This window comes from Bombus vancouverensis, chromosome 14, assembly GCF_051014615.1.
Source record: "Bombus vancouverensis nearcticus chromosome 14, iyBomVanc1_principal, whole genome shotgun sequence".
NCBI classification, from domain to species: Eukaryota; Metazoa; Arthropoda; class Insecta; order Hymenoptera; family Apidae; genus Bombus; species Bombus vancouverensis.
In genome coordinates, this window is record NC_134924.1 from 883,292 (window position 1) to 897,330 (window position 14,039).

General features: G+C 35.3%; 1 protein-coding gene across 5 annotated transcripts in view; it reads right to left on the minus strand.

Annotated features, from left to right (window-relative positions):
- LOC117158163 (pikachurin) overlaps nucleotides 1-14,039 on the minus strand; it is a 262,596-nt gene that overhangs the window by 10,266 nt on the left and 238,291 nt on the right. For all 5 annotated transcript variants that reach the window (XM_033336804.2, XM_033336803.2, XM_076624242.1 and 2 more), the window contains 2 exons: nucleotides 7,613-7,836; nucleotides 1,248-1,497 (listed from right to left, as the gene is read on the minus strand). In XM_033336804.2, the coding sequence (XP_033192695.1) occupies nucleotides 1,248-1,497; nucleotides 7,613-7,836 (474 nt within the window). The remainder of the gene's footprint in view (nucleotides 1-1,247; nucleotides 1,498-7,612; nucleotides 7,837-14,039) is intronic.

A 14,039-nucleotide genomic window follows, 5' to 3' on the forward strand; every position in this document is an offset into this window, starting at 1 on the left:
CATCAATAATAATCGAGAATAATTATATATATATTCCCGATATTACACCTATATACTATTTTATTACTAACTTTTATTCACTTTTATGAATATAATATATATTTTGCATACTCTCGACTGAATTCAATAAATTGAATATTTATTCGCTGAGTTTAGTTTTTGTAGTAAAATATCTTTCAAAAGTCTGCAAAAACCCATAAAACCTATGTGTAAACGCGCCATACACCTGTATATTAACGTTTCATCATGTACAAACACGCTATATACTTGTATATTAACGTTCCATCGTGTACGTACAAGCAATACGCTTATATATTATAACGATATCATGAAATATCATGAAATTGATATTCTATATTTTCTAATATTCTACGTTTAATAACAATCACTGTTCAATGAATTTTAACTCGTTTCCCCGATTTTGCAGCCTTTGATAGGTGACTCTTGTAGACTTTCGAGAGCTAAACAAAAATCCGCAAACCGTTTGTTTTTCTAGAATTCATAGTCTTTGGAAAAATCAATTTTGAAAAAATCGAAAGCGGCAATTCTACTCAATGCCAAGGCAATCGCCAAATTGACTATCACTGCCGCTGCCTCGTGTTTTGTTAAAATATTTCGCTTTTATATCAGAAACAGAACACGATTCTCTAGTTTCTCTTGATACTTCCCTTAGCAGGAATTTCTGCCCTACCTGTGTATTATGTCATTTTCTCTTAAAAATGATGAATATCATTTTACTCGGGAGAGTCAGTAGAATTTTTTCGTTCCAACAGCAATTCGATAGATGTTACTATAAAGGCGCAAAACATCTCCAAGATATTCTCAACGCGAGAATTGATTGTAATTTTAATAAATATTAAAATAAAAAAAAAATCTCCAAGATTGAAAAGTTACAGCTTTTTCCAAAGTTGATTCCTTCGAAATTTATTTTTCACAGCGCTACCGTAGAAGCATAAAGCATAGCCAAAGTTGAAAACTTGCAATTTCTTTTCCAAATTTGATTTTTCGAAAATGTGGCTTTTAGGGGGAGAAACGGTTTGCAGATTCGTGTCTAACTCACGAAAGTCTGCAAAAATTGCCTATCGAAGGTTCGAAAATTGGACACGAGTCGAACAGTGAATATGTCGCTGATCACATTTATAGAGTTCGAGTTAAATCTTTAAACAGTTCGATAAATTTTCCGTGAAAATGAAATTTTTCAAATCACAGTTAATCTCCTCTTTTTGCATACGAGCAAAGTTTCTTACCTCGCGACGATTCAAGATGACCGTTTGAATGCATCCCACGAAGCTGGCGGTCGTTTTCATCTTCGGTGAGTACATGTCAGTGGATGGCGCGCCGCCCAAGTAAAGATTTAGTGGCAACGACAGTTGCGTGAAAGCTCCTGGCGCCAGGATTTCCTGCGGAGGGTCGTCCTCGACTTCGAGCGAAGCCAAACGTCCGGTTCTTGACACTCGCACCTCCACCCATTCACCCAGACGAACTGGATTCTCGCTCCTGCAATTGCGAGTCGTTAAATCTCCATTTTCTACGATTTATGATCTTACGAGTAAGATTATTACTCAGATTAGAATTGTTGTTTATCGCTTACTGATGCTTAAGAACGTGACATGATAATTGAGGTTCTTGTCAAATAATTGGCAATATGAATAAGAATTGGAGTATCATCGGTATCTTCGAAAAATTGTATTAACTTTAGGTAATTTTCTCAACGTCTTCGAAAATTCCCGTTAAATTTTTTCTAACAACACATTCTCTCTGCTCATGATTAAGAGAACATGATTAAGAGAAGATTAAACTCTCAATAGAGCAAGAGGGAGGATTTTCGGTTTTGTTACTGGGGATCGAAAGAAAAATCCGACGTTTCCCACGTCACTGTAATAAAACGTCGACGCAGACTATAGGAGAATCTCTGACGAGGGAAAAACTAGTCAGAATGGAGAGTTCCGCCGCCGTAATTCCGGTCAAACGTCGTGAATGCGAATGAAGTTTGCTCACGGATAATATTTCGCTGCTCGAAGTGAGTATACTGAGAATTAGTCAGAGTGGAAAAATCTCACGTATTGAACGGCCCCACTGAGCCAAATGATGGGTAACTTTCCTCTCGAGGAGAAAGAGTCAAATGTTGCGTGGCCACTTAACAGCCAAAAGAATCGTGTACTCGTAGATATCGAGAATTCCAAAGGGCGTGGTCGATGAATAATGTGAAAGATCAACATTAGAGTGGAATTAGATTCTTGGGTAAAACTATACTTGGTATTTATATTATTTTATATTATTATTATTATATTATTATTAAATATCTATAACATTTGTAATATTTGTAATATTTTTGTAATTATAATATGAAATATATTTCTTATTTAATTTGAGTGCGACTGGGGTGTAATATAAAACGTTTGTACTGTATAGGATTTTTGAGTAAAATCATTCAGATTTATCCATTATCGATGCATCATATAATAATTTAGTCATATAAGTTTGCCAATGAATGCTATATTTTTTAATTAATTCGCATGTACTTTGTAAATAGTACAAAAAACTTCTAAAGCAAAGAAACAATTTTATTACTATTTTTTGAATAAATTGTAGTAGGACGATTTCCATTGTTATTGTATTATCGTTATTTCAAAAGACATCTTTAATACTGTAATATGTATTGAATATTCGTATTTGTTACTTAATTCAGACATAGCCGGCTAATAATGCGAAAAGCTCGTCATTATGTACAAATTTCCAATAAAGGTAAACTTGAGAATGGTGCTACAACGATATGGTTTATTATTGTATTATTGGCATTTTGAATGATTCTTTTAATTCGTGATATTCTTATTAAATATATGTATTCGTTAATTAGTTCGGGCATAACCGACGAATAATACGAAAAGACATTCATTAGACGTGATTTCGGATAGATCCGAGTTTGACAATAATATTACAATGATCTCCATTATCACTGCGTTTCACTGGTGCATATTACACGATATTCTGATTGTACTGGCTTCTATGAATTAACTTGTTAAATCAATTCAGGCGTGGCCGACGAATAAAGCGAAGGTCTACAATAATGTACAAAGTTCTTGGATCAAGCTAATTTCGAGAATAATATTACAATGCTTTGCATATTATTGCATTACTGCCGCTTTATACGATGCATTTAATAATATTTATATTTGCTATCGAATATTTACGCTTGCTAATTAATTCGATCTACATAAACAAGTTTGTGTATATCATTAAAAGAGAAAAATATATTGATAAACATCGTCCATCGCCTGCATCTCGTATAAATATTAATAAACGATATGTCTGAACTACTTTGTACAGCAGCCTTTGAGGGTGCCCGAACACTTGTAAAAACCTTTCATGAATATATCACGTGTGTCATGTAATATTTTGGAATTTCATTAGCTATAACGAGACCTGACGGTTACGATTATATTGATAAAGTGGAAACATCTGAAAACGTATATGAAGGCTGTAAGATATTTAGCATGAGATCTATCCCTCAGAGATCACAAAAGTTTCTTAATAGTCCAATACATTGTATTCAGCATATAATCCATTACTCATTACATTAAGCATATAATAATGTAATGGTCCCATCGGAAATATTAACGTTTATTAATACAATCGATATTAGAAATACTATAAGTATACTAATTATAAAACGCGATATACTAAATAATTTTTTACTTTCTTTTCTTCCTTTTATTTTTCTTAACTTTTGTCAATCACTGTACATCCACGAAGGAGAAATTCACGCGTCTGTGGGAATTTTCCCTCAACTCTTACGCTATTACCAGATCTTTCGTCGTCATATGCGGGTTACCGTCATATCGGTTAATATCGAGAGCGTGGATGGATTTCGATTACAGCACACGCAAGGGTGGAAATAATGGCGGCTCGGTGGTTGGTTGACTATCTAACACGACGAATACGAATGAAGTTTACCTACGGATATTATTTCGTCCAGACGAACTGCCGCCAGAAGATCGACACGAAATAAAAAGGCTATTTATCGAAGAGTTTCATAAAGCGGGCAAACACGGTTTCGTTTGCTTCCGTATGTAAAATAGAGCCATGTTTGATTTTCGCGAAATCAATGTAAAAACACGCTCGAGCCATGACGAGTTTAAATGGATCGGGATTAATTAACGGGAAATATTTTTGCGTCGTGCAGAATCGTGTTTCCCGTAGATTTGCCACCGCCATTGCGACAAGGAACTTAATCAATGTCCTGTCGTTATAAATTGTAACTTAATTGTCGAAATGTTTGTGCCAATACGGTCTACCGTGTTTGTTAACGTATTATATTATCGATTCGAGTACTCGTTCGATTGGCTATTATGCGGGAAGTGATTTTTATTAGAGTAATTCTGTTGCTGAGGAGTAATTTTTAGCTTTCCCCCGTTCGTCGTTTATTGTATACGAAAATTAAAATTTTTATTTCTTTCATTTATTGTGTCAGTCCAATAATCACCAATATCGGAGTTTCTTTTCGTATGAAGTATGGTGTCATTTATATCAACTGTGATTTAAGGAAATTTACTTGATACACGTGTAGAAATCTTAGGAAAATATTTTAGAAAAACAACTGCAAGCTATGACAACGCCTATATCATGAAAAAAGATAGTATCATAAAAATACAAAGTTTTTCTACATTTAAATTCTCTAGAACCCGTTTCGATATTTTTAAAAAAATACACATATATCTTTTGAAAAAAATGAAAGAATTTCTAAGCCGTTTCTGTATCGAAGAAATTGTTGAAAAATGAAAAGGGATATAAAAATGGTTACCCAGGTTGGATTAAAAATTACATCTACCTACCCATAGAAATTCGTACCATCGTCTCGTATGGATTGCAGATTTCGAATTCCCTTAAATTTCTTACCATTTGTTATCGAACAAATTCCGTACGCTCAAAGACGCTTCATACGTATATGTACATTATCTATTGACGCGACGAAGAAACAACAGCAAGTCGAATCAGAGAGCGGAATATTCTAAACAATTTCCCATTCAATCCCCTGATCTCGCACGGGGATTTTCCATGAGGTAAGGGTTAATCCTCGTAACGAAAGCAGCAAAAATGGTAAGCTAACTCGGACCTGATTAGAATATCTGATCCGCGAGAGGATGCGCTCGCGCGCACTGATTTTCCATCATGAATATTCAGAGGTTTAATTCGCGATGAGGCCGATCGACATCGATACATTGTTAGCCGGCGATAGGACGGATTAAACGATCGGTTCGGTTCTTTCGACACTGACGTCGAGCTTGGTTAATCGATCGCATGGCACATAAACTCGTTATACAGCGTTACAAGCGACGTAATCGAAGCGTCTCGTTTCTATTCGAAACAATGCGCGAATATGGAGAAAACTATCGCGAAAAAGACGCGAGATTCCTATTCTCTTTTACGCTTTGCAGATAAAATTGTTCTTTTGCTTTTAACCCCGCTATATTCTTTCAGCGATTCTCGACCAAATTATAACTGTTCAACGTTGGAAAATATCTTCGCATATTAGTTCGAACAAAATATGAAAAAGGTCTCATTGTTACGCATGAGTTTTCTTTTTAACTGTATGTAAAATATTTTCCGAGGACATTACGAATCCTTTTTATGCTCTAAGATGAGAGCAAGATGGAAATATATAAAAATTCGAGGATCGTGCCAGGGTTAATAGTGACTCTTCGATCCACTTTGATTAGTTGATCTCACGGAAGATTTGAAGAAGGATAAGCGGAACCTGGGAATCGAACGTCGGAGATTTTAATTGCGTTACGGTATTTGGATTGAAATGCTTGGAGAACTAGATAGAAGATTTGTTTCAGTAAGAAATAGTGAGAACGATAATGAGATCTGTGAAAAATGGTTTCAAGAGAATTTATCTGTATTTTATGTTACTGGAGATAGGATAAATAGAGAAAGGAATGTCGAATAGCGTAATATCTGCTTTTTTAAATAATGGAACTGTCTTTTTTCTCTTTTGTCATATTTCTCTTGAATAATATTACAGTATCCTTGTTCGATTTCTGTAATTAATCAATCTCTCGATACTCGTTAACTATACCTTTAAATCACAACGAAAGAAGAGAAGTGCCATTGAATGTATGTTAACAATAGAAACGAAGATAACATAAGAATTCGAATATGTAAACATATATTTTTATTAAACAATATCGCAATATTTTGTTCGATTTCTTTAATCATTTTATTTGATATCTACTAAGAAACTTTTATTTCTGCAAATAAAGAAAAATATTATCGAACGTACGTTATCAATTGAAAAGGTAGATCGTGCCTACAAAAACCAGAGTGTCTTTCATAGAAAAGTACATATATTCTTCTTAAATAATACTACGTGTACCTCGTTAAATTTTCTTAAATTAATTAATCTTCTCGATATCTTTCAACTAATTTTAACATTTGCAGGAAAAGAAAAATATCGAACATATGTAAATGGCAGGAAAAAAGAAAATAAGACAAAGGCCTGAATTCACCAGCTCGAAAGCCTATCAAGCTGCCACTACGTCAACCACAAATCAAGTCACTGCCTTCAACAAATTAAAACACGTTTCCCCATCCAATCAAGCAGGAACGAGGCATCCATAACTGGCCGACCCACTTCCCTTTTTTTTACCCCGTACGCTAGTTCCCGATAAAATTACAATATCCGTTCATCCGTTGATCGTTCGTTCGATGGGGAGTCAGCATGCAAACGACTCAATTAGACATGGTTCGAATTGAAAGGAGTTACGGAGGAAATTGAAAGGAACAGGATGGTCCGAGGTAGTTTTACGCGCGTACATTTATGCTCGTCCACGTGCGCAAGTCCTTGCTAATAGATTTTCTCGTAGTAACAACAAGCTTGGCAATAATCTGTTAATCCATTAATCCGTTTAAATAACGATTTCCTTACCTGGAGATTCTGTTCTGTTTTTACATCTAGTTTCATTTTTGTTACAAACAAATCGACCCAAGTAAATCCGATTTGTCTTTACTATTAGTTCTTTTTCGTAATTGTAAAATCGTAAAATTGTAAAATCATAGTTCGTTATCTATAATCCGTAACTTGACAATTTATTAATATCATCGGTGGGTAATGTCAATTTGATGATAATAATTCAATAATAAATTTGTCAATTCAATAATATTATCGATTAATAATATATTGTCAATAATATTGTCAATTATAATAACTAACATTATTATTGACTAATGTAAATTTGTTAATTAGTTAAACTAATATTGTTAGTTAGTAAATTATTATGCAAGTTGGTCCAAATAATAGAATCACGAATCAGACAGTGTATTAGGATTAGGAAATCTTAAATCAGCGCGAACAAGAAATTTTGGTAAAAACCTACGAGGACCGTATCGAATAATAGGAGTTCGCGTTCACGTAAATAGATTTAATCGACACAGGAGTTCAATTAATTTACTAAAATTTCATACTGACTAAATTTTCGTACATTTCCATCTTATACTGCTGCATCTAAAATGCCATTCGATTAAAGGAACTCCACGTAAACGAAGTTCCATTATAACGTACACTTGTGTCGGATGACGATTTCGTCGTTCGTGAATGGAAGAATCGACTCACCTCAAACTGGCTGGTCCTGTTCCCAGGTCAAAGGTAAACTGAACATGCCCCGACGACAAGTACAGCGCGATGAAGTCGCCAGTGGCGTCGCTGTGGTGGCCATTGTAAAGTATAACTCCGTCTGCGGCAGTCGGTTTCAACGTGACAGCCAATTCCAGCCAGGATAGAGACGTGTCGGCCAATCCCGGGTAACGCAGATAAGAGGAGCCGTTGAATGACGGTACCTGCGCCCAGACAATTCATTCGAAACGGTTATTCCACGGACTCTCGGCCCTCTTTTTACTCGGACATCCTTCCCCAGGAATCTGATCCTTTCTTGTAACAGACAGAATCGTTGATCTTGTGGTAAATGAACGAGAAAGGGGGGTGAATGGTCAGGAACATGACCTCGTGACGCTTTCGTTCCACGTTTATTAGATTTAAACCGCGTTTCAGTGTTCTAATTTGTTAATGTGCGACGTAGGCATGAAGATAATGGATAGCGAGAACGTTGAGAAAACAGGCGAGATAAGAAACATGGCAGATGTAGCGGTTCGTGAAAGTATTTCAGCAGTTGTAGAAACCTTTTACGGATATATTATGTGTGTTATATGAAATATTTCAAAATTTTATTATAACCGCAATCAGAAGTTATTATAATTATGTCGATAATGTTTGAGACAAGTGTGAAAATGTATACAGAAGTTGCAATATATTTGATACAAATATGTATATATTTCAGAGATCATCAAAGTATTTAAAGGCTTAGTCGATTGTCTGTTACATTTAATAAGTCTCGATATTCGGTGGAACCATCTTTTGACGCTTATTATATATTTGTGATAGCTATTCACGCCATATATATTAATTTTTACTAAATACATGTTTGCCATAAATATTCCGTGAACTCTCTAAACTTCCTCGAGTCATTACGATCTCCGCAAGAAGCCCCAAAAGACCTATCAAACACCTTCCTGAAAAAGTCACTTCCGTGTTGAAGTGACTTTCAGGAACATCGCTCAGCCACGCGAGATATTAAGCGCTATCGCTTTCTCACGCAGGACCGACAGGCAAGAGAAAAGCAACGTGTAAATCGCGGCGATGTTTCATCGGCGAACGCGAAAAATCGAGGGTGCTAGGTCGCCGGTTTTCTAACGTCTTCTACCGTGTTTCGAAGTCTTCTGACAACGACGTTATTTCCCGGCGGTCCGGGCCCCGTTACTTCTCCCGTTATCTTCACCCGCGTCAATTTTCGAAATGACGTAGTTACCGAACAGGAAGATGCTCTGACCGTGTACAGCCAGTAAATTAAACGCAGTTGCCCGCCCGTTATATCTCCGCGTAAATCCCATCGGCGCTGCTGCTCGCGTTTTGTTACACGAGCTCGAAGAAATGTACAGTGTACAGTGGCCTCGGTGAACGCTGCTATAACGAGACCAGGGAACACGAGAGCGGCGATGTAACGTGCTTCATGAAATTTACGTTCCTCGGGGAAGGAGGAGCTGGCGAAAAGAAAAATTCGCCCTGTATATAAAGTGGCTGGAAAAAAATTTGCTCATACACTTATTTTTCAATGAGGCGTCTTATCGGTTTTTTACAGTTTTTCATTATCATTTACAATTCATTTTCATTAGTATCATCAGTTTCGCTTGATATGAAAGCACTACTATTACGAAATGGAAGATAATACGAGATTCGATGTACTTGGACCTAGTTAGTATGTAATTTACATATTAACTATAAATTATATATATGATATAGCTATAATAAAATACATTAATGTGCAAGTAGGTATTTTTTGTAGCTACTGTATGATTGGCATCGAGAGCGGTACCGAGATGATGAACTCTTTCTCGAGCTTAATTTTGCTTGTTTTGTTGATCGATAAACGAGCTTTTCGGAAAGCTGATTAAATCTACTTTTTGTCAATAGCTTAATTTCATTACGCAAGTAATACGATCACACTGTTCAATTGTCAAGAAATGAATAATTGAATGACAAAATGAGAAAATGAATAACCTTCATAAGTTTATTCGTTGCAAGAAGATATTGTAGAGAATAGTGAATTCTAAGATAAATTTAAAAAATAATATTTGCAACATCATTACTTTTTTCTGCTTTTTAACTTATGGTGTTGATCAATATGGTTTCTGAACAGTTCGAATGACTCTTTATTTCCGGTTTTCTCCTGCCGAAATTTTTAACTGCTTTGAAAAGTGACATATCTACATCATCTGGTCTTTTCTGCGTTTCTACGATCCAAGTAACAACATTGTCAGAGCCGGAAGCTTCCTTATCTTTCTTAACTGAAAAAGCTACGCTTGTTAAAAATGAGCATAACGGTGACGATAAGCGTAAGCGGAATTTTTATGATTTATGATGGTTACTACGAGTGAAACAGTGGAAAACTGCGGAATAAAATAAGCGGAATAAAAAATCGAGGCTTTTAAGAAAATACTTCCGAAATAAGATGCCAGATAAAGCGAAGCAGAATGAAAAGCGTATTCTCTTATATTCTCGAGAAAAGTTAGAATTGAACAATGAAGAAGAGAAGAGATGAAAAAACAAACAACGAACGATTTTACAGATCTAAATCAGCACCAACTTAATCTTTTAAAAATGGTATAACCGAATGAGTCAAATAAACCAAGCGTCTGTTCTCATAATCAGTTCATTTCCATCGCTTTTCTTCCTGTTCCCACATTTCTTCTACAACTTTCAATATTACAGATCACTTTTGCTTCCATTATAAATTAACCGTTTGCTATCCACTTAACTATCTTGAATTTCGAATGAACCAGAGTTGAAGTAAAATTAGTCGTGCATCACTAGACTGTGGATGTTTGTGCAGTGAGCGTGGCTAAAAATTATAAATCGTGCAGTTGATCATCGATTGAATTGATTCAAGCGCTTGAATTAAATAATATCGCAAATTTCTTGTTCAGTTTAAACGAGTTCTGTTTAAACATCGAGATAGACAAGATAAATTCTATATTTCCCACTACGCACTTATACTATCTTACATACATTGGAACAATCATAAAAATAAACTGCCGTCATGAAAAATAAAAAACAAGCAGCTGAAAATATTTCTCCGAGATAATTGAAGAGCGTTCAATCCCTATGGAATACGTTTTCCAGCACAAGCAATGAGAAACTCGTCCAGCCAGTGGAATCATGTAAAATACGAGGAACGATTATGTAAAACGAAAGAACGTTTAAAGAGACCGTGGAAATTGCGTTGATATCGCCGACGATGTTAAATCGCGTGCAAAGCAACACGCTTAATTACATCCTGCGCGGAATGCTGTGCATCGAAGCATTTTTCGAGCGGATTAAAACGCGACTGAACTCGGGATATTTTGTATCGAATTAACCAGTGACGTGTTTTTTGAGGACCTTTTTCGTGTTTCGTGAGATCGAAATTTTCCATAGCAAATTTTTCTTCTCCTTCCTGTTGTCTCTTTTTCATTTTCTTCCTATTCTACACGGTCATCGATTTGATGGTGTAAAGTTGAAACGAGCGTCGAGTACAATTAGCGATGGGACCTGAAACATTTCAATCCTCTTCGAATTTGTGTCGTGGTACGTGGCGATAAATTCGTGGCGATTAGTTAAGATTCTTGAAAGTCTTGGAAAACCTTGAGTCTCGTATTTATGATAATTTAAACTTTCCATATTTTGTTTAATATTTTATGCGCAGACTACGGATTTTTATGCGTTTTTGCGAAATTGAAAGATACAAAGTTGACGCATCAAAATGTCGAAAACAGAGTATTTATTACAATATTTGGCAGATGAAACAAATTTCTATTTAAATTCCATTTTATAACAATATAAAAATGCATAAAAGCCCACAATCAATTTATGTCAATCGTATCGTTTGGACAAAGTAGATCAAAATGCTTGGAAAATATCGAATACTCGTCATCGTAGACGCTAGATATTTACGCAAATTCATGTTTCTACGAATAAGATTACGAAATAGGAATTTCAATAAAAATAATGTTTCCCTATTGAATATTAAAAAAGAGTACCGTTCTTTGGATATTTTTAATATATTATTGTATATCACGTGCATTCTGTGCATTTTCACATCTTCAAATTTTCCTTAAACACAGAAAAATCCCCAGTCTACTCGTCCAGTTTTTAAAACCTATCTAAATTCTCAAGACTTTCAAAACTGTCTTGATAGATATTTGGCAGTTTTTACTTTTAAATCATGCGTTCAAAGCGATTCGAATTTTTTGTCAGATACATATACACAGATTCGAAGAGTTCCAGATCTCATCACCAAGTATTATATTATATATTTGTTCTTTCGTCCGCAGATGCCACTTCGTCTGCACGCACAAAACATACAAAGGATTATACGCGAGCCTATTATATATATATACACACCATGTATCGATTATAACAGTGGCGGAAGCATTAAAGCGAGCCTCGTGAACGCGTGGAGCTGCATCTGATAAAATTACTATCGGCTTGTCAGTCGATATTACTTCCGGGCTACTCGAGCAGTTTCACTGACACTAGGTATGCACGGGGAAAATTGATTCTCCTTCTCCGATGTTTTGTCGCGTCTGCTTTATTGAATATCTTTTTGTCTTCTCTTTTTGATCTTCTTTTCTATTGTTCGTATGCGATCTGGTTGATACAATCTGTATATAATAACGTTGCACCAATTACCGAATGATCTCGCGAGAGTAATGAATTGAGACGAGGAGGTGAGTATCGAGTGATTAATTCGCTTTTTGTTCGAGATATTGCGTTTTCGAAGCGCGTGATGCGTGGGTTATGGACATTTATGTAAATTTATATTTCTATGAATACGGATTAAAAAGATGGCATTAAGGCAAACTATAACGGAGGCAGTCTATATTTGTACAAGAAGAAATTCAATTCTTGAACTTTAATTTCGATTCTAATTTGTAAAAGGCTAGATTGTCGAGTATAAGTCATGTATAATATACAGTTTCAATGCTGTTTCAGTGCAAGTAGAGTAATAAGGTAATAAACAATGTCCAGCCACGTTTATGAAAAATATCATGAGAAAAGCAAAGTGTTAATATCAAATACAAACTATCAAACCGAATGATTAAAAATACAGAGTATTTCTGCCAGAGAACGAGTTTCTTTAATAAATATTTTTAATACGAAACCGAAAAAAGAACATGATTTCTGCTCTCGCAATTTTATCTCATCTCCCCTCTATAAATCTACCGCCACAACTACCAATACCATTCAGATTCCCCGCTAAACAACCAGGATGAATCAGAATCAGCAAACACTCGAAATTCAAACTCACCCTCTCGATCGTTTCCTCTTTAACTCCGCGCAGGTTCAATAGAATTTTTTCGCGAAAATGTTATCGGCGGCGACTTCAAAAGCACGCGCAATCTGCGACCACAGGTTCGCACCACGATAAAGGATTAAACGTAAAGTTTACGGGGAAATTGGAGCTTGGTCAAGATTTAATTAATCGTTCGAGCGTTTCGGGCGTATTTCAAATCATGGCAGTCATAATAGTTAATCGTTCGTGGCTTCGACATTCGAGATCGATTCGCGAAAACAAGTTTCCATTGAAATTTACGACATTGTAATTTCAGCCAATGGTACTATTACACCTTCCGCGTTTGATAACTCCCGACACTGTATTAGACGCTCTTGAAGGTTGGAAGTTAATACGATCAAATAATTTCTGAATTCCGCTTTGGATCTGAATTCATTGATTTTGGAAATTTTGAAATTAAACGAAGCTAAATTTATTATTACGGTCTCGGAAGAAAATTGTGTGAAATAAAAATAAGTAAGATTTTTAGAACCAGAGAGAGAATTGGGGATAAAGATAAACTCTGGTAGAAACGTTTCCTGTAGATTCTCCGAAATTGAAATTTCAACCTCGAAAACTATCTTCAGAACTGTCTTGGAAATTACCTTTGAGAATTATCATCTTCCTTCTCAGTAAGTATTTTATATATTGTTTTTATTATTCTCTTGTTTTTATCTCTTGTTTTTATTACTTTTTTTTCAAGGAAAAATTCACTTGCTATTTTTTTACTAAGCTCTTTATTTATGAAGCGAAATTTATGTCATGATACACTTGTATATTTCCGCGGATTTTCACTTAAAATTTACTGGTATGCTCTAAAATAATAGCTAAAAATAACACTGAGGTATCATGTAACAAAAAGACCATAAATATTTTATTAAAAAAATATAACAAAAATATGAAACGTGAAGAATAAACAGTTTACGATATATATATATATATACAGGGTGATTGGTAACTGGTGGTACAAGCGGAAAGGGGGTGATTCTACGCGAAAAAAGAAGTCGAAAATATAGAATAAAAATTTTTTTTTAATTTTTTTTTTAATTTTTTCATCGAGACAACGATCTACAGTGAGATCCGTTATAACGTACCGCACGCGTACCGAGCGAAAAT